Source organism: Saccopteryx bilineata, chromosome 4 (genome assembly GCF_036850765.1).
Source record: "Saccopteryx bilineata isolate mSacBil1 chromosome 4, mSacBil1_pri_phased_curated, whole genome shotgun sequence".
NCBI lineage: Eukaryota > Metazoa > Chordata > Mammalia > Chiroptera > Emballonuridae > Saccopteryx > Saccopteryx bilineata.
In genome coordinates this window covers 256,799,713-256,823,954 of record NC_089493.1, presented here as the reverse complement: position 1 = coordinate 256,823,954, position 24,242 = coordinate 256,799,713, and the positions used below count along the sequence as shown (strand labels likewise).

Here is a 24,242-nt window from a genome sequence, read left to right as displayed (position 1 = left end):
GACAGCTATAATGTTTATTTCATGGGAATTGAAGGTGATGTGAAGAAGGGTTAAGTAAACTTGTTGGGGCTGGAGGAATAAAAGAGTGAGAACTGGAAATGAAGAGAATGTCAGCATGGTCATTGTCCTTGCCTGGGTGAAAGGCTGAGTGGGTCACAGGTGAACTGTCTCTCCAGAGTATCAGAAACAGCAAGGACCACTGTAATCAGACAGGTTTTCATAAGAACAAGATGGCTGGAAAATAAGAGCAGTCCTCGGTGCTGTTAGTGATGGCTTCTCTCCTTATAGCTATTGCATCCGTCCTCGGGGCTTTGGCCCAGCACAGTCCTCTCGGCCTTTAGTTCCTTGTGACGTTTAGGTTTCCACTCTTATTATTAACGTTGCCTTCCATGTCACTAATTCAGATTCCCATAGTAAGTCCCTATTTGGTTGCCTCTACTCCAGGTGCCCATCACTGGAACAGTCAGGTGAGGCCAAGGGTAGGATTACTGGTCTATGGGCTTAGTCCCCTAAGATCCCGTCTGAGCAGGGACTGTGGAAAGGGCAGGCATTATGAAAGTCACATCCGGGACCTAGTTTACTGTGATGGATTAAGGGGCTTACTCTAAGTATGGGCAATATGCAGATTATACTTCCAGTTCTGTATTAGAGGGTATGCCTGTATCGATTCTGTTACAAATTTTTGCAGACTCTTGAAGTATAGAGTTTAGATGGAGTGCTAGCCAAATCATGCATGATTTGATCTACAGCATCAAATAAGTACCTAGTGTATACCTGTTAGATGTACATAGATGCTTAATGGGCCTGACTATTTCTCTGGGACCACCTAACTGCTAAGTTTTGACAAGAGGAAATAATAGAACAGTGTGACTGTGGAATCTTATGAGGGCTCAAGGCACTTTGACTTGTATTGGGAAGGGGCTCAGGTTATAGAACACAAACCATACGTTCTCACATGTTCTAAGTGTTTAGTAGGTAATAATATGCTTTACAGGGGCAGCTCTTAGATTCTGCATCAGTATCTAAGACAAAGCCTTAATACACAAAAGACAATCCTGTGTGGTGAGCACACTCAGACCATACATTGCTCCCTTCAGCTGTATTCTTATTTTATTGGTAATAATCATCAGATATTTTTCAAATATAAAAAGTTACAGGCCAGGCATTATTAGAATTTTGAGAAAAACCACGCCCCGTGCATGAGGGGGAATAGGGAGATACTTGAGAATACAAAGGTCAAAAGGGCTTGTATAGATTGTCCCTGGCACCTACCTCATCGGCTGGACATTTGAAAGAATAAATGTGCATTAAAAGAAAGATGAAATCTTTTTTGGAATAAATGTACATTACTTCCAATTTATATACAAATTGATCCAGAAACATAACGACGCCCAGATTTCTAAAATTCAGATCTGTACTTTTAAAAGACTAATTTTCATGTGGGGCATTTATGCCTTTAAAGAAGCAAAAAGAGCCTGCTTTATAAGACCATGGGTTACAAAGTATTGCAGATATCCAGACTTCAGCAAAAACAGTAAACCGTGTACATTTTTAGGGCTGAAACACCACCTTTATCCTTGGCGTCTCACAATAGGATGCTGTCTAAACATAGACTTCCTTTCAAAGAAACAATACACTTTGTAGTCTATGAGAAGGCTTCCTTAAGTCTTCATTCCAAGCCGGAGCAGCAGATCTAGCTGTGTAAACAAGTGCGTGTGTAGAGTCGTCCGTGAATTCTAGGCAGATATAAATACTCTGTGGTATTGTGAAGTGGTCTGTACATAAAAAGAAAAATAGACACAAGCACACGTATTTAATTAGCACTGTGTGATAGAGACTGTTCAAAATCTCCCTGGGAGCAGAGCACTATTTAGAGCATTTTAAATACGGAGGGCTTCTAGAAAAATAAAGCTGACCTACTGAAGCCTTTTGAAGTTGAAAAAGGGACTTTAAGGATTCAGTCCCCCCACCGAGTGCTAATACTAATACTACTTGTACTTTGATAAGAGGTCTGCTTGTATGGCTTGTAGAAATAGTATTAGGCGATCTGAATATTATGGAAGTTGCAACTGGAGTTTAGTCTTTGTGACAGCTTTAAACGGTAACCCCAGATGACCAAGGATTTGCTTGTTTGGGGTCCCTGCCTTCCGGGTGACCCCGTTTCTTTGTCCTTTTTGGAGACCTGAGGTTCGGTTCTGCAGGTTTGGAAGAGGGCTAGTGGGCTGCGTGGAGCTGCACAGTGGGGGTTATGGTGGAACACCAACCAGTAGGATCACGCGGACGTAGCTTTCATCACACGGTCCGGCCCGCCATCCGTGGGGCCGTGCTGGCAACCGCCTCTGGCCCCGAAAGCCCGGGCTTGGCAAGCATGTTTCTGCCTGGCCGGAAAGATGGCCAGACGGCCCGCCGCGGGCCGGCCACCGGGCCGCAGCCTCCCTCCTACCGCCGAGCTCCTTTATCCGCTGTGGCCGCTGCCTTGCTGCTCCCCGTGGCTGCCCTCGGCCCAGCCAATCAGACACGAGCGTTCCCACCAGGCGCTGGCCAATCGGCGGCCAGCATTCACTGGAACCGCGAAACCCTTAGGGGAAAAGCAATAACAAAAGCCTTTCACTGCAGACAAATGTTAAGTGTCTGTGCAGACTTTTCCTGTTTTTAATTTTATTACTGCAAGAATGGAGGGTTTGTTGTTTCTTTCATGTTTCCTTTCAAGCAGTTTTAATTATACATTTGTGCTACATCAGGGACTCTGGAACGCAGCGATTCAGCCTATTGCATCTAAAGCTGAAATGCAGTAACCTTCTGGCAATACAGATATATTCCTGCACTGTAAATATAGCTGACATGCTAAAGAATTTTAAGCAGCTGCAAAGGTCTTTGACACCACACACAGTGCCCCAGAGAGCAGATGATGAGAAAACCAGCTCTGTCTTTCCTTTTCACCTCCTCACGCACCCCCTCCCTTTCCTGAAGGGATGTGCTCATAAAGAATCTTTTCCTCCAATTGTTCTGTCTTGAGCAAATTTTGACCCAATGCCTAATTATCATTGGTTCTCATCCCAATGTGAATTTTTATACTCAATGTTTAAAAAAAAATTTTTTTTTTCCTGAGGAAATTAAAATGGAATCTACCGTGATATGAGGAAATGCTTGCTTTGCCTCGTGCTGGCTTTTTCCTCCCCTGCTAGACTGTTGCTACAGTGAGTCAGTTCAGCTGTCACCTAAGTAATAGCAACATAGACCATATGGGAAACAATTTTTAAATCTCTTTTTTGAGACTTCTGAAAGAAATCCTTCCCTGATCCTTGAGTCCCAGCCATTCAAATATTTTACCTGCTGTCAAAACACTCCCAAGGAAATGAGTCTTACCTTGTGAGATGTCCCTTACCATAAAGGCGTTCAATATAGATTTTCTGTAAAATTCAAAATGGCAGTAGGCAAGTGAGCATACCAGCTAGAAATAGACTCTGAGTATGTCTCTTGGTGTTTCCAAGAAAGAGTGGGGCAAGGGGCGAGAAGGTACAGAAAAAAACAAAGGCTTACTTAAATATTTCATTTCTTTACCCTAATATTTTATGTACGTCTCGAAACGTATGTCCTTGTAATATATGCTTTAAAACAATGATTAAAAAAATATGGCTCTTGTCCTCTAGTGAAATAAAGAGGATGTTATATTTTGTTTCACTGTGACATTTGGTATACTAAGTGCACTTGAGTTTCGTAATTCACAGATGCAGTGCTAAATTAAATTGTCTGTCTGCAAAGCAGTTGGGAAAAGCAGAATGGCTTGCAGGAAACAAGTGTGCTGGTTTGAGATTTTTTTCTAATCCTCTGTGGCAAATGCTTACTAAAGTTGATTCTAAAGATAACCCCTAGGGCAAACCTATTGTGCACATTTATTTTCTTAAGAGGGCTATTTTAGGAGTCTTTAATATGAAACAAGACCAAACAGTGAAACAGATACTGTACCAAAGCTGATTCCTGTCCCACAAAGCCAAAGAGGGGGAGGCTTAGGAACGAGACATCTGAGCTGATTGTCTGCTATCCGGACTCACAGCCCCCACTTCCCTGCTCTATACCTATATTTGTGCATCCGCATTTTATTTTTTTCTAAGTAAGCATCACCATTATTTTATATTGTTGAATTAGAAACAAAACTGATTCCTTTCAGTCACCTTCTGGTTTAAGCACTGGTAACTGGCATTTAGTTTTTGTTGGCTGCTTGCCAAACGAAAGCAATTATGTGTAATAATAGAAAAATTAAGAGGTGAGTGTTGCTATTTTACAGCAGGACATGGCAAAAACCATTTCCTTCTGTCAGCAGTATCTTGATTACACTCACACACAGCCTTACCCTTTTGTACTGCATGGGCAGGAGTGCACACGTACACACACATTTCCTGTGGGTTTTCATTTGAGGTCACTGAAACCAGAAAGAGGAAGAATGCAAACCACAGCTTTTGAAAGCAAATGAGAACAGAACTTTGCTGGTAAAAAAAAAAAAAAATATATATATATATATATATATATATATATATAATAATAATAATAATAATTGAACTGGAAATAGAGTAATAGGTGCTAACCATGGTCCTCGTTCATTCTGTACTCCTGCAGGTGTCCTAGTGGTCAATGTCACGTGGAGGAACAAAACTTACGTAGGGACTCTACTGGACTGCACCAAGCACGACTGGGCCCCTCCCAGGTAGGCACAGGGTTCTTTATTTCTGGCTCTGTTCTCTCTCCTCCTTCCTTTCCTTCTCCTCTCCTTCCTCCAGCCTCTCTTTGCAAGGAAACTATAGAGAGAGATGAATAATACATAAAAACCTGCCTGTAATTGAAACCAAGCATAAGGGAAATGAGCAATTCAGGGCTGAACACAGTCAAATGCAGATGCTGGATTTCTTTTTTGCCAGGAGATCGCTACTCTCTGCTCCTTTCTCTGGCTTCTTTGTTTTCTTCTTATCTCAAAATGGGAATTTGGACTGGATGGGAAGCTGCCTACCCGAGCTGGGGTTTTTTTGGTTTTCCGAGGGAGAATATAAGGCATTGGTAGCCTGTTCTTTGCAGGTGTTGAAAGCGTCAGTGGAAGAATAAAGTATCTTTTCCTTATCTGGTCCCAGCCCTCAAGCTTCTGTGGTGTTGGCTCTTTGCTGCAAGGTGTGCCTTGTGATTTCACCTGGCTTTTAGGGGACTGCTCATTTTGATGCTTGTTAACTTGTTTTCCTAGGTTCTGCGAGTCACCGACAAGCGACCTGGAGATGAGAGGGGGCCGGGGCCGAGGAAAGCGAGCGCGGTCCACCGCAGCTGCCCCGGGCTCAGAGGCCGGCTTCACAGAATCCAGAGGGCTGCAGAACAAGAACAGAGGGGGCGCCAATGGGAAAGGGAGGCGGGGCAGCCTCAATGCCAGTGGGCGAAGGACACCCCCAAATTGTGCTGCTGAGGACATCAAAGCCAGCCCCTCCTCCACCAACAAAAGGAAAAACAAGCCTCCGATGGAGTTAGACCTGAACTCCAGTTCTGAGGACAGTAAGCCTGGGAAGCGTGTCCGCACAAATTCTAGAAGTACTCCCACCACCCCGCAAGGGAAACCAGAAACTACTTTTTTGGACCAAGGCTGTTCCTCTCCAGTGTTAATCGATTGTCCCCACCCAAACTGCAACAAAAAGTACAAGCACATTAACGGCCTGAGGTACCACCAGGCTCATGCACACTTAGACCCAGAAAACAAGCTGGAGTTTGAACCTGACAGTGAGGACAAGATCTCGGACTGCGAGGAGGCCCTGAGTAATGTGGCACTTGAGTGCGGCGAGCCAAGCACAACCGTATCAGCTTATGACACCCACGTGAAGGCGCCCACATCCCCTGGCTCGGGCAACCCCCCTGGTACTCCTAAGGGGAAGAGGGAGTTGATGAGCAATGGCCCTGGCTCTGTTATTGGATCGAAAGCTGGGAAAAATTCTGGCAAAAAGAAGGGCCTTAACAATGAACTGAACAACCTCCCGGTCATCTCCAACATGACGGCCACATTAGACAGTTGCTCAGCAGCCGATGGCAGTTTGGTTGCCGAAATGCCCAAACTGGAAGCAGAAGGATTCATTGACAAGAAAAATTTGGGAGATAAAGAAAAGGGCAAAAAAGCCAACAATTGCAAAATGGATAAAAACCTCTCCAAGTTGAAAAACGCCCGGCCCATTGCCCCGGCCCCGGCCCCAACCCCCCCTCAGCTGATCGCGATCCCCACTGCAGCCTTCACGAGCACCACCACTGGGACCATCCCCGGACTGCCCTCCCTCACCACCACCGTTGTTCAGGCCACACCAAAGAGCCCTCCGTTAAAACCCATTCAACCAAAGCCCACAATTATGGGGGAGCCCATCACCGTGAACCCGGCTCTCGTGTCGCTCAAAGACAAGAAGAAGAAGGAGAAGCGGAAGCTCAAGGACAAAGAAGGGAAAGAGACAGGAAGCCCTAAAATGGACGCCAAGCTGGGTAAACTGGAGGATGCCAAGGGGGCTGGGAAAGATTTGCCAGGGCATTTTTTAAAGGACCATCTCAACAAGAATGAAGGGCTGGCCAACGGGCTGTCGGAGTCGCAGGAGAGCCGAATGGCCAGTATCAAAGCCGAGGCGGATAAGGTTTACACCTTCACAGACAATGCGCCCAGCCCGTCCATAGGGAGTGCCTCGAGGATGGAGTGCAGCACGCTGGTGAACGGGCAGGCGCCGATGGCCCCACTGCACATGCTGACGCAAAACGGGACAGAGAGTTCTGCAGCCAAGACGAGCAGCCCCGCGTACTCGGACATATCTGATGCTGCCGATGATGGTGGTTCTGACAGCCGGTCGGAGGGCATGAGGTCAAAAGCCAGTTCCCCGTCAGATATCATTTCCAGTAAGGATGGTGTCGTAAAAGGGCATTCTTCAACTACAGCACAGTCATCTCAGATGAAAGAGTCCCATTCCCCCTATTACCATGGCTACGATCCTTATTATTCTCCAAGTTACATGCACCCTGGGCAGGTCGGCGCCCCTGCCCCTGGGAATGGTGGGAGTGCACAGGGCATGAAGATCAAGAAGGAATCTGAAGAAGATGCAGAGAAGAAAGACAAGGCCGAGCAGCTGGATGCCAGGAGAGTGGACCATACCTCTGCCTCCCTGCAGCCTCAGCACCAGTCGGTGATCACACAGAGGCACCCTGCCCTGGCTCAGTCACTTTATTACGGCCAGTATGCCTACGGGCTCTATATGGACCAGAAGTCTCTGATGGCCACCAGCCCTGCCTACAGACAGCAGTATGAGAAATACTATGAGGACCAGAGGCTGGCAGAGCAGAAAATGGCCCAAACTGGGAGAGGAGACTGTGAAAGGAAAAATGAGCTCCCCTTGAAGGAGCTGGGCAAGGAGGACAGTAAACAGAAAAACATGCCATCGGCCACAATCTCAAAAGCTCCCTCTACTCCGGAGCCTAGCAAAAACCATTCTAAACTAGGGCCATCATTGCCTAATAAAACTGAGGAGACAGGTAAATCACAGCTTCTCTCCAATCACCAGCAGCAGCTTCAGGCCGACAACTTCAAAGCTAAGCAGATGGAAAACCACCAGCTTATTAAGGAGGCTGTAGAAATGAAATCTGTCATGGACTCTATGAAGCAGACAGGTGTAGACCCAACCTCGAGATTTAAACAAGTAAGATTGTGGAGCATGGCCCCCATAGGGAGAGAGCAGTCTGAGTCTTGTACATGTCTGTGCTTTGTGGTTAGAGCGTCCTCGCAGGAAATAAACCAAGGGTTCACTAGGGTTGATTCCTCTTCTCCTGAAAATTATTTTAAAGGACTGTCTCAGGAGTTATTGTGTACCTCTGAAATGTACATTGCTCAGAGTTTCCCAGGAAGAGAGGTGGGCGTGTGCTTCTTGTGTTCTGCAATGCCATTGACTGAGTCTGTGGTCGCTTAATTTCTTACTGAGTCCACAGTCAGGAAAGTCTTCTGCTTGGCTCCTGAGTTTCCTTCTGACTTAATGCTGAGATTCGGAGTCTGAACTCTAAAATATTTGTTTTTCCACATTTCCAAATTTCTTTGGCATTTTTTAGTAATATTAAAACTGGGTTCCTAAATTATCACTCCCCACTCAATGTTTCAGTGAAGCTTGGGACCCAGATGTCTTTTACATGGTGTCTGAGATGCCTGGCTTTCTGTTTTACACCTGTGTTAAGTGCCCCGAAGCGGAAGCCAGTGCTGATTGCCTGTGAGGAAGGAAAGGTCTGGATAGATGTGCCTCAGGCAGTCATCCCAGAGCCCCGCCAGCCTGAGGTTATGTGTGCAAACACCTGGAAATCGATCCCCGTGAAGCCACACGTGTGCTGGCGCTTTCTGTTACGGTTCAGACATCCTGACTCACTGCAGTCCCTTGAGTATTCATTCTGGAATTTCTGCCCAAACGTAGGACCTTAGGCCCAAGTTTGAATGTTCACTGAGGACCTGAATACCCAAGGGGTTCGTATTGTAAATGGGATGGGGGTCACAAAAGCCATTTAGGATCTTAATTCTTCCATTCTGGAGGCCTGATTCAGGCTGTGCTTCACAGGGCAGTGTCAGAACTGTAGTTTGGAGAAGGGGGGGTATAGAAGGCTTTGTTTTCTAATAGAAAAGCCATAATGTGTGCTATCAATTTGAAATTTTGTTTTGATTAAGATATTAGCTATATTGCCTGTCCAGGTGGTGGCTCAGTGAATAGAATGTCGGACTGGGATGTGGAAGACCCAGGTTTGAGACCCCAAGGTCGCCAGCTTGAGTGCGGGTTTATCTGTTTTGAGCAAGGCTCACCAGCTTGAACCCCAAGTCGCTGGCTCGAGCAAAGGGTCACTCGGTCTGTTGTAGCCCCCGGTCACGGCACATATGAGAAATCAATCAATGAACAACTAAGGAGCCACAACAAAGAATTGATGTTTCTCATCTCTCCCTTCCTATCTATCCCTATCTGTCCCTCTCTCTGACTCTCTCTGTCTCTGCTACAAAGAAAAAAAAAAAAAAGATATTAGTTATATTGACTTGACCTGTGGGGGAACAGTGAATAGAGCATCGACCTGAAACACTGAGGTCTGGTTTGAAGCCCTAGGCTTGCCTGGTCAAGGCACCTATGCAAGTTGCTGCTTCCTCCCCCTCTTCTCCCCCTCTCTCTCCACTCGAATTTAAAAAAAAAGAGAGAGAAATATTAGCTATAGAAACATTTACCTGAAACCTATGTACTCTTATTGATCAGTGTCACACCATGAAATTTAATTTCTAAATTAAAAAAGAAAAGATATTAGCACATAATGAGACATATTCAGCCTCAGCTGCACATGAAGAAAATGTATTAGGAAACCAAGAGTTTTCCTTCTAAATTGTATTACTTGGTATAGTAATTACTTAAATTTACTACTATTAGCTTGAGTCAGTGTTTCAAAAATCCTGTTTACCTGTGTGAGATATTTTTAAAAGGAAAATGAGGGTTAGATAAAATACGTCTGAGGATGTTATTTAATGTAGAGAGATGACCTTTAGGGCCCAACTCTGGTTTGCAGCAGACCTAAATTTAAAGCCCATCCCCATACATGGGAAGCAGTGTGACTCTGATGTTACTTGGAACTTGAAAAGCTTTGGTTGTGTCTTCTGTAACAATGATCAAAACCATGCCTACCTGAGGCGTGATCATTCTGTGTAGGAGGTAAAGCTCCTTGCAGTGTCAGCACACGAATAAATGGTAACTTTGTTAACTTAATATTAGAAGTAGTAGTAATAGTGCTGTCATGATGATTAATGGGTTTTTCCTAAAAACTGAAATGTTAAAACATCTTTTTCTAAAAAAATTAGGATCCAGATTCAAGGACATGGCATCATTACGTATACCAGCCCAAGTACATGGATCCGCAAAAATCAGAAGACCTTGATAGAGAAAAGAAATTAAAAGAGGATAGTCCCAGGAAAACTCCCAATAAAGAGAGTGGCGTGTCCAGCCTTCCTGTATCACTAACCAGCATTAAAGAGGAGCCCAAAGAGGCCAAGCGTCCTGACTCTCAATCCATGGAGGAGAGCAAGCTGAAAAATGATGATCGGAAGACTCCTGTGAACTGGAAGGACTCTCGGGGAACAAGAGTGGCTGTGTCCTCACCCATGAGTCAGCATCAGTCCTACATACAGTACTTGCATGCTTATCCTTATCCACAGATGTATGACCCCAGCCACCCTGCATACCGGGCTGTTTCTCCTGTCCTAATGCACAGTTACCCTGGTACGTGTTGTGGGTTCTAACAATATTGGAGGGAAGAGGCTGTGTTAGAATCTTAGCTATTAAAAACTCAGGATAAATTAGACACTTTAAGAGTGACATTTGTTTTGCTTGTTTTTATGCTGCTTCACATCCCAAAGATGAAACTGATTTAACATAAGAGTTCTTCTTTAAGATGAAATGTCAAGAGTCCTCGACTATTGTTTTCATAGTCTCTGATAGGCTGCTTTAGCTGTTAGGCTGACACATACTCTATTGCCTGTGAAAATATTCTAAGTACTTACTGTCATAATCATTATAGTTACTATTCCTTTCACTTAAGCGGACACATAAATGTATGAAATGGCTGTACACTCAATCCTGTTTATAACCTCCGTTCATCAGGATGAATTAACTGGGAGAAGAAAATTGGAGAACCTAGATACAGTTTAACAGTGATGTAGACCATTCTTAATGTAATCCCCTATTTTAAGATCTATGGACTCTTATCCCAAATTCATGTAATCCAAATGATTTTTTTTTTTTTAAAGATGTAGCTCATAACTTGATGTGGCATTTGTTGTTTATCTGCAGGGGCCTATCTCTCTCCAGGATTTCATTATCCTGTTTATGGGAAGATGTCAGGGAGAGAAGAGGCCGAGAAAGTCAATACCAGCCCTAGCATCAACACGAAAACAACCACTGAATCTAAAGCACTGGATTTGCTCCAGCAACATGCCAACCAATACCGCAGCAAGTCTCCTGCTGTAAGCCTCTTTCTGTTGTCGTTTAAAAGCACTGTGTTTCTGGGCGAGAATAGGGGAAGTGCTAGAGGGAAGTTTTGAAATATAAATGGTTTTGGAACCCAGCTGTGATTTTCGGGTGCTGTTTTATCCTAATACATAAAAAGTGGAATGTTCAAAAGTAAGGTGGTTTCACACGAGGGAAAAAAAAAATTGTTGAAGCGAGTAAGGTGATCACAAGCTTTTCTGTTGCAAAATCCTTACCTTACCTTCCTCAAATACTTGAGACGCAAGATACTTTGATGCACTTGCGTACCAGAGTGAGACACTTGGCTGAGGAGTGGTGGCTACATCTGCTCCTTTTTGGCCCTGATTCATCCTCATGTCCCTATAAGCTCTGCTGAAGTAAAGCAGACGTGTGCTTGTGAAAGATGACTCTACCAACCCCCCCTAACCCCCCAACCCTCCCACCCCTACCCCTGCAAAAAAAAAAAAAAAAGACTATTGTGAAGAGAGACAAAAGAAAGGATGTGGTCGTTCTTGACAAGAAAAAGAAGTTTGGAATAAAGTAAAATATAGGGCCTGTGATGTTAATGCCTCCACCAGAGACTTTAAAGAAACTAGAGCCTCATTGGTGGTGGTTCAGCTGATAGAGAGCAGCAACCTGGGGTGCGGAGGACCCAGGTTTGAAACCCCAAGGTTGTCGGATTGAGCGCGGGATCACAGACATGACCCCTTGCTTGAGGTCAAGGCACGTATGAGAAGCAATCAGTGAACAACTAAAGTGATGCAACTACAAGTTGATGCTTCTCTTTTCTCTTCCTCCCTACCTCTCTCTCTCTCTCTCCAAAAAAAAAAAAAAAAAAAAAAAAAAAAAAAAAAAAAAAAAAAAAACTAGGAAAGATGATTTGTGAATCTTTTTCTGTGAGTACTTCTAGTGCAAAGATTTTTTTCAAGTGAGTAAAAGAATTTTGGTGAAAGGGTGATTAAGCTCTGGTGGGTAGAAATGTATCAAAAATATATGATCCTTAACCAGACTGTGATCTGGGAGAGTAGAGCTCCTCTGAGTGTTCAGAAATGAAGAGATTCTGGAATGCTTTGGGAGACACAGGGCAATGATTTCTGTTCTTGATGCTGGCATCTAATGTTAGGATGCTTGTTTTCAGTGGAACTGAACAGACAGAGACATTTAAAATTATGAGATAAATTCTCCCACAAAAAGTGAACAAAGTAAATGAGTAATCAGAAAACTTGATCTTGAAGAAATTTCTACAACTACTTCTCTTCCTTGATCCATATTTAAAGATTGTGTCCGGGAAGAAATTGGGTAGATTCTAAACCTTCAGTTATGAGTGAATAGAGAAGTCTTCTTCAGTCCTTTGGGGGAAACACTGATGCTTCCTTTGGGTGGACCAGTTTGTTAGTGTTGACTTCATCCCAAGGGGAACTGAAGCGTTTGTTGAATTGATCTTCAACTAATGCATAATTATATCTGTGTATTTACTTTTTCATCCTTATCACATATTGCTGCAGGGACAAACGTAATACTCCTACTATTATTTTTCAGAGAATTAATGGGGAGTCTCTTCTTTCTATTGTAGCCGGTGGAGAAGGCTACAGCTGAGCGGGAACGGGAAGCAGAACGGGAGAGGGATCGCCACTCCCCCTTCGGCCAGCGGCACCTGCATACGCACCACCACACCCATGTCGGCATGGGTTACCCGCTAATCCCTGGTCAATACGACCCTTTTCAAGGTCAGCAGCGCTATCGTTATTGTGCCTTTCTTCATTCTGCTTTGGAAAAACAGTTGCCCAAACTGCCTTTCATGTTTTAAAAATATTGAGTTTTGAGTTAACGTTAGCTCTGGGGAGGGTTTTTAATGTGTACTTCCTAGTTTCCTAGTGGCAAAAACTAAGGCTATTCCACACTTTTGTATTGTATTGAGACACAGAATGGCCACCACTTAATAATGGTCACTAGTTGTTGTTATCAGTGGCTTACTGTTATCTCACAGGCCAAGGGTGGTGGCCAGTGTGACGCTGACTAGAACAATCTAAAGATCAGAGAACTACTTGAGAGAAATTGTGGGAAAGGGAGGCATGGTAGGAGGCTTTGGTGAAATTGTCCTGATTTCTGCAGGCCCTTTTAGTTGCTCTTTTCCCATGGAAGTACCAGAAGTAACATGATCAGGCTTAACATGTTTTCTAATTCAGGATCTCTTCACAGCCCTTCACTGCTGTGACTCTTTCAGTAAAGATGCAGAAAGATTTTTTTTTTAAGAAGTCATAGAATTGATGTGAGGGGACCTACAATTCGTGGTGTTTTAGTAGAGCATGTACCGTTTATCTTAACTCTGTCACCTCACAGCAGATGGGTCATCGCACCTGCTCCACCAGCGGGTCACCTACTGGGATCTTGCTGTCTTAGTTTAGGCTGCTGTAACAAAATACCACATTCTCTATGGCTTTCAACAACAAGAATCTATTTCTCATGGTTTTGGTGGCCAGGATTCTGAAATCAGGGAGCCAGCATGGTTGGCTTCTGGTGGGAGCTCTTCCTGGCTTATAGGTGGCGGCCATCTTGCTGTGTGCTCATCTGACCTCTTCTCTGTGTTTGGGGGGTTGGGAGGAAGAAGGAGAGGGAGAGTGTGTTACTCTTGATGTCTCTTCTTATAAGGACACATTCTGTTGGATCAAGGTCCCACCCTTAGGACCTCATTTAATCTTAATTACTTCCTTATAGATCCTATTTCCAAATACAGTCACATAGGGGGTTATGACTTCCAGCCAGGAATATTGGAAGGACATAATTTAGCCCATAGTGCTTGCCGAGTAGCCTCTGACTCTGCTGTGTGAATACAAGATGATATGTTTGTATTCATTTTGTGGGAAGTGCTATACAGATGTGAAAGGTGATTTTTATTTACTCATCTCCTGGTTACCTGGTGTCAACTAGAGAACATAGAGGACATAGAAAAGAGAGATCTTCTCTACATTTTTCCTTTTCTACGCCCAGAATTGTTCTCTGTAGAATTAAAAAGAATTTTCTGTTGTCAACTTAATGGCCTTTGAAGCTCTTACATTCTCCCATGGTTACCTTTCTCTTGCATGGTAGAAGTTAAGACTATTTCTGAGTTCGGTTCACTGATTCCATGTACCTTATGGGGTGCATTGTGTTCGATCACTGGGGAAAACGTTCAAGTGAGAAAACTTATTACAAAGTATTCTAAGCACATAGTGTGTCGCTTCTATAATTCACTGTGACTTTTGACTCCTGTTTTTACCCGGTACCTATGATTTCTCCTGAGCTTCCTCTTCAGCACTGCATGCAAACTGTTTAGCAGCGTGCAGAGCCAGACAGATGGAATGGCATACTGTCTGTGAATAGCCGTGAAGAGAACCGCAGAGCATTCAATAACGGGAGAGATACTGGTTAGGCCAGGCGGTTTGGACCCGGTCCTTGCTGCACAAAACATTTCATGTGTGTGTTCAGGGAAAGACCTATTGCTGCTCTTGAGCCTGCAGCCCCTCACCGCCAGGCCTGTGTGTACTCTTGTCTTTCTGAACGTCACGGAAACCCTGCATTTTTTCCCCATTAGGCTTGACCTCTGCTGCCCTCGTTGCCTCTCAGCAGGTGGCTGCCCAGGCATCTGCATCAGGAATGTTTCCTGCACAAAGAAGGTGACTGTTCTTTACATTCTGAATCAGTTGTTTCGATAGCGACATCTCAATGGGTAGGAGGAAGCATGTACAGGCGTTTTAGACCAAAATTTAAGTCCTGAGTGTTTTATATTTTTGTAAGGAAAGTGCTTTTATGCCACCGTGCTTCACATAACAGCTTCTATTCCGTAACTTCATTTGTGTCGCTGTAATGTAAGTTAGTATTTAACTGATCAGTTTTTTAAACAGTTGGAAAGTTTCCTAGGTTAGCCTCATAGGTCTGTTAAAATAATTCACTGTGACTCCCTTTGGGTTGCTATGTTTAAAAATAAAGTCGCAAATGGAGAAATTTATTTTATAATGCTGAAGGTAATGTTTGTTCTTTATTTTTTAATTATCCCTCAAGTGTTTTAAAAAGGAAAATAATATATTTTCACAATGTATATCATTACCCTCGTGTTCATTACCTTTTTGTGGAATTGAATTCCATGAATTGCGTAGAACTAAAATAAATCAGTCAGTCTTAGGGTTTTTGTATTTTCAGTGTCAAATGAATAGAACTCTGTGCTAAAAAGATTGTCTTTTCTTTTGCAGAGAATAACAAGATTGGAAATGTACGTTGTCATGTGACTGGATCACATGGGGAAGCGCTTTATACAGACATCAGTTCCATGGTGTTAATTTGAAATGCCTTAATGGCAGGCAAAAACCAGTCATTTCATTTTTGTAAATTACAGATTTTATCACAGAGTAACAAATGTTGCTGTAATTAAACTTCTGTTTTATATATATATACGTATACATATATGTATATATACATATATATATATATATATTCTTTACTTTTTTGTATCAGTAACCAGGCTCGCACACACAGGGTCTGCTGCCAAGTTGCAAACCACTCAGTAAAGGAAATAAAAAATGTACTTGTCATGTTGAAAGTGTTAGCCACAAAAGGCTGATTCCTTTCTTTTTCCTTTTAAATTGTAAATAAATAATGTTATGTATCGGTGTGCCTGAACCTTGCATATCCTTCATATATTTCCCATAAGCCCCTCAGAAAGGCTAACTGTGATGATGACACTTGGTACAATTTAGATGTCTATTTGGTGGCTCCTGTCGAAGACACATTGGTGTAAAATGTTCCTGTAGTCACTGTTTGTACTTGTGTATTGTGGAAAAAAATACTTTTGGAAGGCATGGGGTTGCCAGTACCACAAAAACTGTGTTGTACATAATGTAAAGATTAAAATGAGGGAAATAATGAGCATCTGTGAATAATGAGGTGTCATTTTTTGATCACCTTGAATGGCAAATAACCCAATAGCCTGCATACCAGAGACATCTGTGATTGTTCTATTACTTGAATAGTCCTGCAGTCCTTTTTTTTTTTTTTTAATGTTTACAATTACCCAGTTTTAGAAGAGAGAGACTTTTAACGCCATTGCCTGGTTACTTGTTTTATGCTGTAATCTAGTTTATTTTATGTAAAATGTATATTGAATGCTTTCTTTTTTTATACCTGCCTTAAATAATTTGGCAATCAGAATTAAAAAGTTTTTTTTTTTATAATGGCCTCTTGTCTGTCTCATGTTATTGCCAGCGGGCTGATAGCGCTTCTAATTTTCAAACAAAGGTTTCCTAATGTTGTGTCTGTCTAGTGCATAAGATACAGTGACCAGATATTAACTTTTCTTATATGAAACACGGGTGTAACAACCAAATAGTTTATTTGATTCAGAAGATAATACGCATAGTCTGTGCATTTTCTGCAAACATAAAGTGTAATGTTGCTGCAAATAGGTAGATGTCGGTTTCTTTGATATGGAATGATATTTCATGGGCATATATCTTGTGACATAGGAACAGTAGAAAAAATGTCTAAAAAGCCAGTCAGCTAGCCATTTATTTGACTTGTCATTAAATTGTTTTACTAGACTATTTCATACCAAATGTACAGAATTAACTGCTTCCTCATTTACTTTCTCCCTCTTTCTTCCTGCCCGCCCTCTCTCCCTCCTCTCTTCCCTCTCTCCCTTTCTTCCAATAAATACTCACTGAGCACGTACTTTATCTCAGGCCTTATAAGGTGCTGGGGCATAGCAGTAAGCAAAGCAGACAAAAATTTCTGTCCTTCTAGTTTTCATTTTTTGTGGGTTGGGTAAACGGAAGTAATATGCAGAGCACAGCAGGTCCTTGAATAACATTTCATTCAGCTTCTTTTTGTTAAAGTGTTCATTCGATACCCCAAGAACGAAACTCTGCGTTTATTATTATATTAATCAGCCTGTAGTAAAACTGGTTTCCTTATACGTCATTTTGCTTGAAATCACAGCACCTATTGTTGATGTTAAGTGCGAACTTAATTATATATTAGGTGGTTTAGTAAATGCAATGGAGAAAAGTAAAGCGTGGGAGTGGGCCTGAGTAACAGTGGGGGTTTGTAACTAAATGGGGTGACCCGGGGAGCCTCACTAAAGCCGATGAGGAGGTGGTCCATGCACACCTCTAGGGGCAAAGCGTGGCAGCAAGATGGGAAGCCAGAAAAAAAGCCTCACAGTGGAAGTGTGCTCCCTGTGTTTGGACTGGCTGATTTCAGTGCTTCCCCCAGCTGTAAGTTTTTTATGATTTTACTATAATTGCTAATGACAGTTTTACCACTTGTCTTTCTTAAAAGTTCTTTAAGTTCACAGAATTTATCTTGGTATAATTTGCTTAGTTCCCTTACTTACAGGCTTGTGTTTCACACATGAATAGATTTCTGCAATCAGAAAGAAATGCTTCCTCTGGTTTCGGAAAACGAAAAGAAGTGTTGCATTTGCTGAGTGCCTTATGGGTCTAGTCCGTGTTCTTAGTAAATTTCAGTAGGAGGGTCTTTCTCCCAATTTTCAGTTTGTTTTTCCTTTGAATTTCATCCATGTTGTCACTTATTAATATTGTTCATAGTGTTTATTGCTACACATAAAAAGAGTATTTCACATACTTTCATCATTCTTTTGTTTGATCAAATTTTTTCAGTTCTTACATCATATCGAGATATATCTTTGAGGACATGACACAGTTGGTCTTATACCATTTAAACAAGTATGTTTCCTCTGTTTAGAATATTGTTTAAAGTGTGTTTGGTGGTTGCCTACCTGCTGCTCCAAGTCTGGAACTGACCAATCAATTCAATTGTTGAGACACAGGAGCAGAACTAAGGTCAATTTACACCTCCACCAGCAGAATTACCGTGTTCCTGTTGGTGGCTGGGCAAGACTGTGGGTTCTTGATGACTTTCCTGATTTTAATAATAAGCATTTTGAAAAATTGTATGGAAAGCAATCTTGCTGTTCAGCTGTGAAATGACTGGTTGTGTGCTTATTATATACCAGGCTTGTAATCCCTTCCAGTGGGTGCCTACGTAGAAAGGGTATAAATAGGGGTATCGGACCAGGCTTACCCTTACCCCTGCTCCTGTAATAAACAAGAGCGCTGATAGATAAAAGCGGAGAGATATATGACCAGAAGGATAATGCAATTTGAATACTCTTTCCCCCTAGGCTTTTACTGGAACATTATTCATGACTGGTTTGCATTAATCACCAAACGAAGTTTTGTTTCTTCCCTTTACTGTTACAGTGTTGTTTTGCTGATGACAACATGAATTGCCAAAGGCCAGAGCTTGTTTATATAATGTGTGCCATTTCTCTAGCTGAGTGCATAGCCAGTACTGAATGGTAAATTAAAGATTCCCAAAAGACAAGCACGTTTGGCTCCATTATATTACTATGATGAATCTGCCATTAATATGGTTCTAATTGTTTTACTTTTATAGACATAAAATCAGTCCCCTTAGCGACTAATAATAGGGTTTATTGATTTGACTAAACATTATTCATCGCAGTCCTGCTCATATCAGCTTATCCTGAACATATGCAAAGAGCCTGCAGTGCTGACACAGTGCAAATTAACTTCATGGAGACAGGAGACGGAGAGTTGTTTACAACTGCGGTCCCATCGAATACAGAATATTAAAAACAAGGTAATAGGCGCCATATAGAACCACTTGTTCCCAGATTAGGATCTCTGATGGCTCCTTCATGGAAACTTGCCACTGATGTTCAGCCCAGGTCATGAACAGTTGCAGAGTGAAAAGGCTGCTCTTCTATATTCACACTGGCTGTGACCCTGATTTAGTGTGGTTTCAGCCCAAGAGTCTGAGAGTAACCAGAATGAATAGCTCCGATTGATATAGGATAAAACAGCAGTTTAAATGATAATTACTGGTCATTTGGTTCCCTCCCTGACTCTGAAAAAGAGACAGGACAGGGAAAGCCATTTATTATTGTTTTGTCACTAACCACAGTCATCCATTCCCTGCTCCCTGCAGAAGCCTGAGTCATAAATGTTGTTTGGTTTCAGTTCACTTTAGGAGGAAAAACAAAGTGTAGCCCACTATGAGCAGTGCTTTTGTCATGGATTAAAAAAAAAAACTTAACAAAATCACTTTAAAGCAGAGGTTACCAACCTCTGCACTATCGACATTTTGAACCTGAAAATTCTTTGATGGGGGTGGCGGTGGGCTGTTAAATGTGTATTGTGGGATGTTTAGCCAGCCTCTCTACACCAGATGCAAGTGGCTACTTCTAAACCACCCCCATTCCAAGTTGTGACCACCAACTGGTCATGAAATTCATGGAATTTAGATCTCCTGCCTGTTCCTTGTCCCAAAGATAAATGGCTTATATCCCTTGTTCTTTATTGCTTTAGAAGATACAAAGGACACCAGTGGTTCCTGATAATCCCACGAAAATATAGTGGGTTGTTCATTTGACCAACATGGATAAAGTTACACCAGACCTAGCTTTTTAAAGAGAATTGGATGATCCAGAATTTAACATAATAATTAGTAGTTCTTGTTGGTTGAAAATAAATTCAATCTAAAAACCTTGTCGGGGCAGGGGCTGAATTTAGCTCTCAACACATCAGTGAGTGAGATAGGCTTTGTAGATATTGTTTAAAATCCTCACACTAGCTCTCTAAAATGCATTTTGTTTTTCCCTTTAATGAAGGCTTTCGTGCTGGGAAACCTGGAAAGAGGTCATTAGTAAGTGAGCTGCTGGGATTGAACTCGGATTTCCTTCCTGCAGGGAGTGCCATTTGATTCATGTGCAGGAGTAAACTGGGGAGCTTCTCAGATGAACAATACATTTCATTGAAGCTTGTTTTTTCATGTAGACATTTGAAAATAAAATGAAATGAGACAACTGTGGAGATTCAGCACAGAATGATCTCCAGGACCGTCGTGAACACAGGCCCTGGCAATGCTCTCGAGTGTGTGCAGGTTCAGAGTCCAGGCTTAGGTTCTGGTCGGACTGGTCCGGCCCGGGCCTGCCTGTTGTCATCCTGCTCTCCATGGAATGGCAAGCAGGTGTAGGTGGAGCGAAACCCTGTACCTGGGTCGGGCGTGAGAAACATCCAGACCTGTAGAGGATATTGATAAGAGTTTATTTTGGCGCAGTGGATCGAGTGTCAGGCTGGGATGCAGAGGACTCGGGTTCAAAACCCCAAGATTGCTGGCTTCAGCACGGGATCACTGGCTTGAGTGGGATCATAGACACGACCCCATGATCACTGGCTTGAGTGGGATCATAGGATCATAGACACGACCCCATGATCACTGGCTTGAGTGGGATCATAGACACGACCGCATGATCACTGGCTTGAGCCCAAGGTCACTGGCTTGAGTGGGATCATAGACACGACCCCATGATCACTGGCTTGAGCCCAAGGTCACTGGCTTGAGTGGGATCATAGACACGACCCCATGATCACTGGCTTGAGCCCAAGGTCACTGGCTTGAGTGGGATCATAGACATGACCCCATGGTCGCTGGCTTGAGCCCAAGGCCGCTGGCTTGAGCAAGAGGTCGCTCGCTCTGCTGGAACCCCCTCACCCCATCCCCTATCAAGGCATATATGAGAAAGCAATCATTGAACAACTAAGAAGCCACAGCAAAGAATTGATACTTCTCATCTCTCTCCCTTCTTGTCTGTCTCTATCTGTCCATCTCCCTGTCTCTCTCTGTCTCTCTGTCTCTCTCTCTCTCTCACACACACACACACACACACAAAAGTTTATTTGAGCCAAACTGATGATGTATGCTGGGGAGCAAGGTCTCAAATGCTCCAAAGAAGCATAGTTTTGCAGCTTCTTTTATGTATTTAAAATTAAGAAGGGAAAGGGAGTGTAAGGAAGGTTGTTACATGGATGTGGAAGAAAACAAGGCGGGAATTGGATTACAGGATAGTTAACAAGATTGCTCTCTTGAAGGTGTTTACTTCTGAAAACACGCATTTCAAAGGTATGTTAACAGGTGCACAGACACAATGGACAGGGCTTGCTTAAGACAAAGATGAGCCTTGGACTGAAGAAGTTGTGTGTCTGTAATGTGACTACCCACCATGCCCTGCCCAGTTAGGAATTTATGATAGGATTACTACCTTCTTAGAAACCCCCGCCCTTGTTTAGTCAATTTATTGAGGTGACACTGGTCAACAAAATTATACAGCTCTCAGGCACGATTTCACAACACATCCTGTGTACACTACACTGTGTGTTCACCACTGCAAGTCACGTCTCCGTCCATCACCATTTATTGCTCCCTGATGGGCAAACAAATGTTTTTAAGCTTGCTCCCTGTATTGGAGCAACGCCATGTGTTGTATAGTCCATGGAAGGCTGTGGGTGCTTGCCCTCAGGGTGGCAGATTACAAATTATGGACTGCCTTCCTGCTTGAGAGGGGCGATTGTTTGCTATTGTTTGCTGGAGAAGTGGTTTTTTCATCCCCAGTCTGTTTTGCTGGGCAGAGGAGGGCAGAGAGAATTTAGGGAGAGAGCAGACCAGAGAGAGAGAGCTGAGGGGCGTAGGAGCCCTGAGATTTCGGCCCAGCCTGTTTGGATGGGGAGTGCTGAGGCTGGTGGGGGCCTGTGAGTCCGGGAGAGTTCAGAGAACGAGTCAGGGCTTTGGGGGCCCTGAGTGAGAGGGCAGCGGTCTTCTCTGCCTGTTTGCTCATCTGCCATTACGAGACTTGAATAAACGGAATGGCCCAGCATTTTCTGGCTCCACAGTTCCTTTACCGTCTGCCGGAATCCATGGAAACCGGCATGGCCATGGCAACGGCCACTGGTCTTACACCCCCATTCCCTCCTCCACCTCTCCCCACGCCCATTCCCCAGCAGTTGCCACACTGACAACCCCGTCTCCATCCAATCTGAGCGTGTAACGGAAATGGCTTATCATGGCAGCTCTCTGCAGCGTGGCGTGGGCAGGACTCACACCGTCTCTGCCACGCTCCCGGCGGCCCCTGGAAGTAGGTCAGCGCTGGCTGCAGGGTGAAGCCTGACCCGCAAGCAGGAGAGAAAGGCTTCCGGACTACTGGAATCGCGCCTCCTGTTCCTCTTTCACGGTACCAGAATCCCCTCATTTCAACCAGGAGATTTAACATGGCACTATTCTCCCCACCATTAGAAAATTTAGCCGTCACTTTATTTACCTTCAGTATTTTCAAACAGCTGTTACTCCTTTAGTCAGAATTGGGGAACCAGAATCATTATTTATTGACTCATCTTTCTACTGATTTATGGGAGTGTTTTCTTTCTTTTTTTTACTTCCTCATCACAGCCCCCCTTACATCCCTGCCTCCCTCTTTATGAGGATCCCTGATTAAATTGGGTCAACCCAGATAATCCAGGATAATCTCATTTAGGGGTCGGCTGTTTAACAATCTTAATTCCATCTGCAGCCTCCATTTCCCTTTGCCCGGTAACCTAGCATATTTACAGGCTGGAGGGATTAGGAAGTGGACGTCTCTGGGTTTTCGTTATCCTGTCTACCACACCACCCAACACAATTTCCTTTTTGCCTGGGTAGTAGTGATCACACAGTAATAATAGCAGCTAGCATTTATAATCGTCATAATGCACTAGACCCTATTCCTGAACACTTCACATATAACAACTCATTTAGTTCTCATAACAACCCGATTACTATTCCCATTTTACAGTTGAGAAAAGTGAGGCACAGGGGTAAAGTACTTTCCCAGAGTTCACACTGCTCTGTAAGTGACAGGGGCAGGCTCCATAACCCCTATGCTATCCTGCTTCAGAAAGAGCTTGTAAACTCACAAGGTATGAACAAGACCTAGCCAGCTTTCCTTTGCTAAAGTATTTATTACTCTAACAGGTGCAAATGAGGGAAGTAAAATTTGTGTCTATTTTTTATCAGACAAAACCCCTCTGTAGTCTGGCCTGGATCTGGGCATCAACCCAAACTCAGGATACTGAGGGCCTGGAGGGTCCTCCGTGCATTGCTGACAGAAGTTGCTGGAAGATTTGCTTTTTTGGAGGGGGTGGGATATCATAGTGGTCTTTGCCACCTCTAGTACTCTAGCACACACATCTGACAACCTGGAGCTTAGAATACACGAGTTGGGCTAGGTGGGAACTAGTGCTCAGGTATCAGGGAAATCCGATACTTTTGTGATTCTGCAAGAGACTACAATGAAGTCCAACACGTTTATTTCCTATCTTCTGACAAAGAGTTTCAAATTAGGACTTTGAATTCTCTCTGAATGGTACTGTGTTTATTGTCCCAGAGGAAGGAGTTCAAACTACAACTTTAAACTCATTTTTTACAACCAGATTTTTTTTCTAGTTCCTTCTGTGTGCACTGAAGTAAGGGGAAGGGGATATATGAAACACATTTATTTATAAAATACAAACACTTAAATTATAATTTCTGTGACCCTGCATTAGCATTGCTTGTTTATTTTAATATAAAGGAAACCTCAAAAAAAACAAAACACGAATAGCCTAGGTTTGTTTGTGGGGGTTTTTTTGTCTCTGAGATGACTTTGTTCCGGATAGTAGTTACTGGGAACAGGATATGCTACTTGATTAAGAATTTCTTCCTAATATGGGGTCAGAGGACAGTGGCTCAAAGTATCTTGAGCCTCATGCAATCAGTAAAGGAGTTTAAGTTAGAAAGAGAAGTTGGTCTTATCTTCCTGTCACTCTCCTGGGAAGGGGGTTCAGCCCATCCTCCTAGATTAGAGTCCCATTGCTCTAGGCTCTGTTCCTCAGGTGGTGATTGGCAGATGTGGGGGGGAGACCTGTACAGTCCCTAGCACAGTGAGGACGGCCTTTTGGCATTGATGATCTTGGAGAGGGAGGGCCTCCTCCGCAGAGCTGTTGTAGAGCCAGATGTTTTCAGCTGCATGAAACAGAAACCGTGAGGTAAACTGCCTTAAACCACAAGGAAACGTGTTCCATGCCATGAAGCTAAGAGCAGTGTGGGTTCCAGACTCAGCCCCTCCATGCTGCTGGTTCTGCTTCTCTGTGCTACTCTTCACTGTGTATTCCTCTTCATCCCACATGCTATGGCCACAGACATTCTAGGAGCCCTACCCAGAGACATCAGTGTTCAGGGGACAGGGCTGAGTGTTTGTGTGTGTCTCTCTCAGGGGGAAAGAAAGCTTTCTCAGACACCTGGCGGACATTCCCTCCTGTCTGAGGCCAGACCACAGCGCATCCCACCCCTGAACCATCATGG

General features: G+C 43.4%; 1 protein-coding gene across 6 annotated transcripts in view; it reads left to right on the top strand.

Annotated features, from left to right (window-relative positions):
* ZNF608 (zinc finger protein 608) overlaps positions 1-16,204 on the top strand; it is a 115,051-nt gene extending 98,847 nt beyond the window's left edge. For 5 of the 6 annotated variants that reach the window (XM_066274220.1, XM_066274216.1, XM_066274217.1 and 2 more), the window contains 7 exons: positions 4,615-4,702; positions 5,228-7,685; positions 9,851-10,268; positions 10,839-11,011; positions 12,589-12,742; positions 14,587-14,668; positions 15,242-16,204. In XM_066274220.1, the coding sequence (XP_066130317.1) occupies positions 4,615-4,702; positions 5,228-7,685; positions 9,851-10,268; positions 10,839-11,011; positions 12,589-12,742; positions 14,587-14,668; positions 15,242-15,248 (3,380 nt within the window). In that variant the 3' untranslated portion in view covers positions 15,249-16,204. Of the gene's footprint in view, positions 1-4,614; positions 4,703-5,227; positions 7,686-9,850; positions 10,269-10,838; positions 11,012-12,588; positions 12,743-14,586; positions 14,673-15,241 lie in introns of those variants that run through there. The other variant, XM_066274218.1, reaches the window with a different exon arrangement.
* Positions 16,205-24,242: the final 8,038 nt, after the last annotated feature.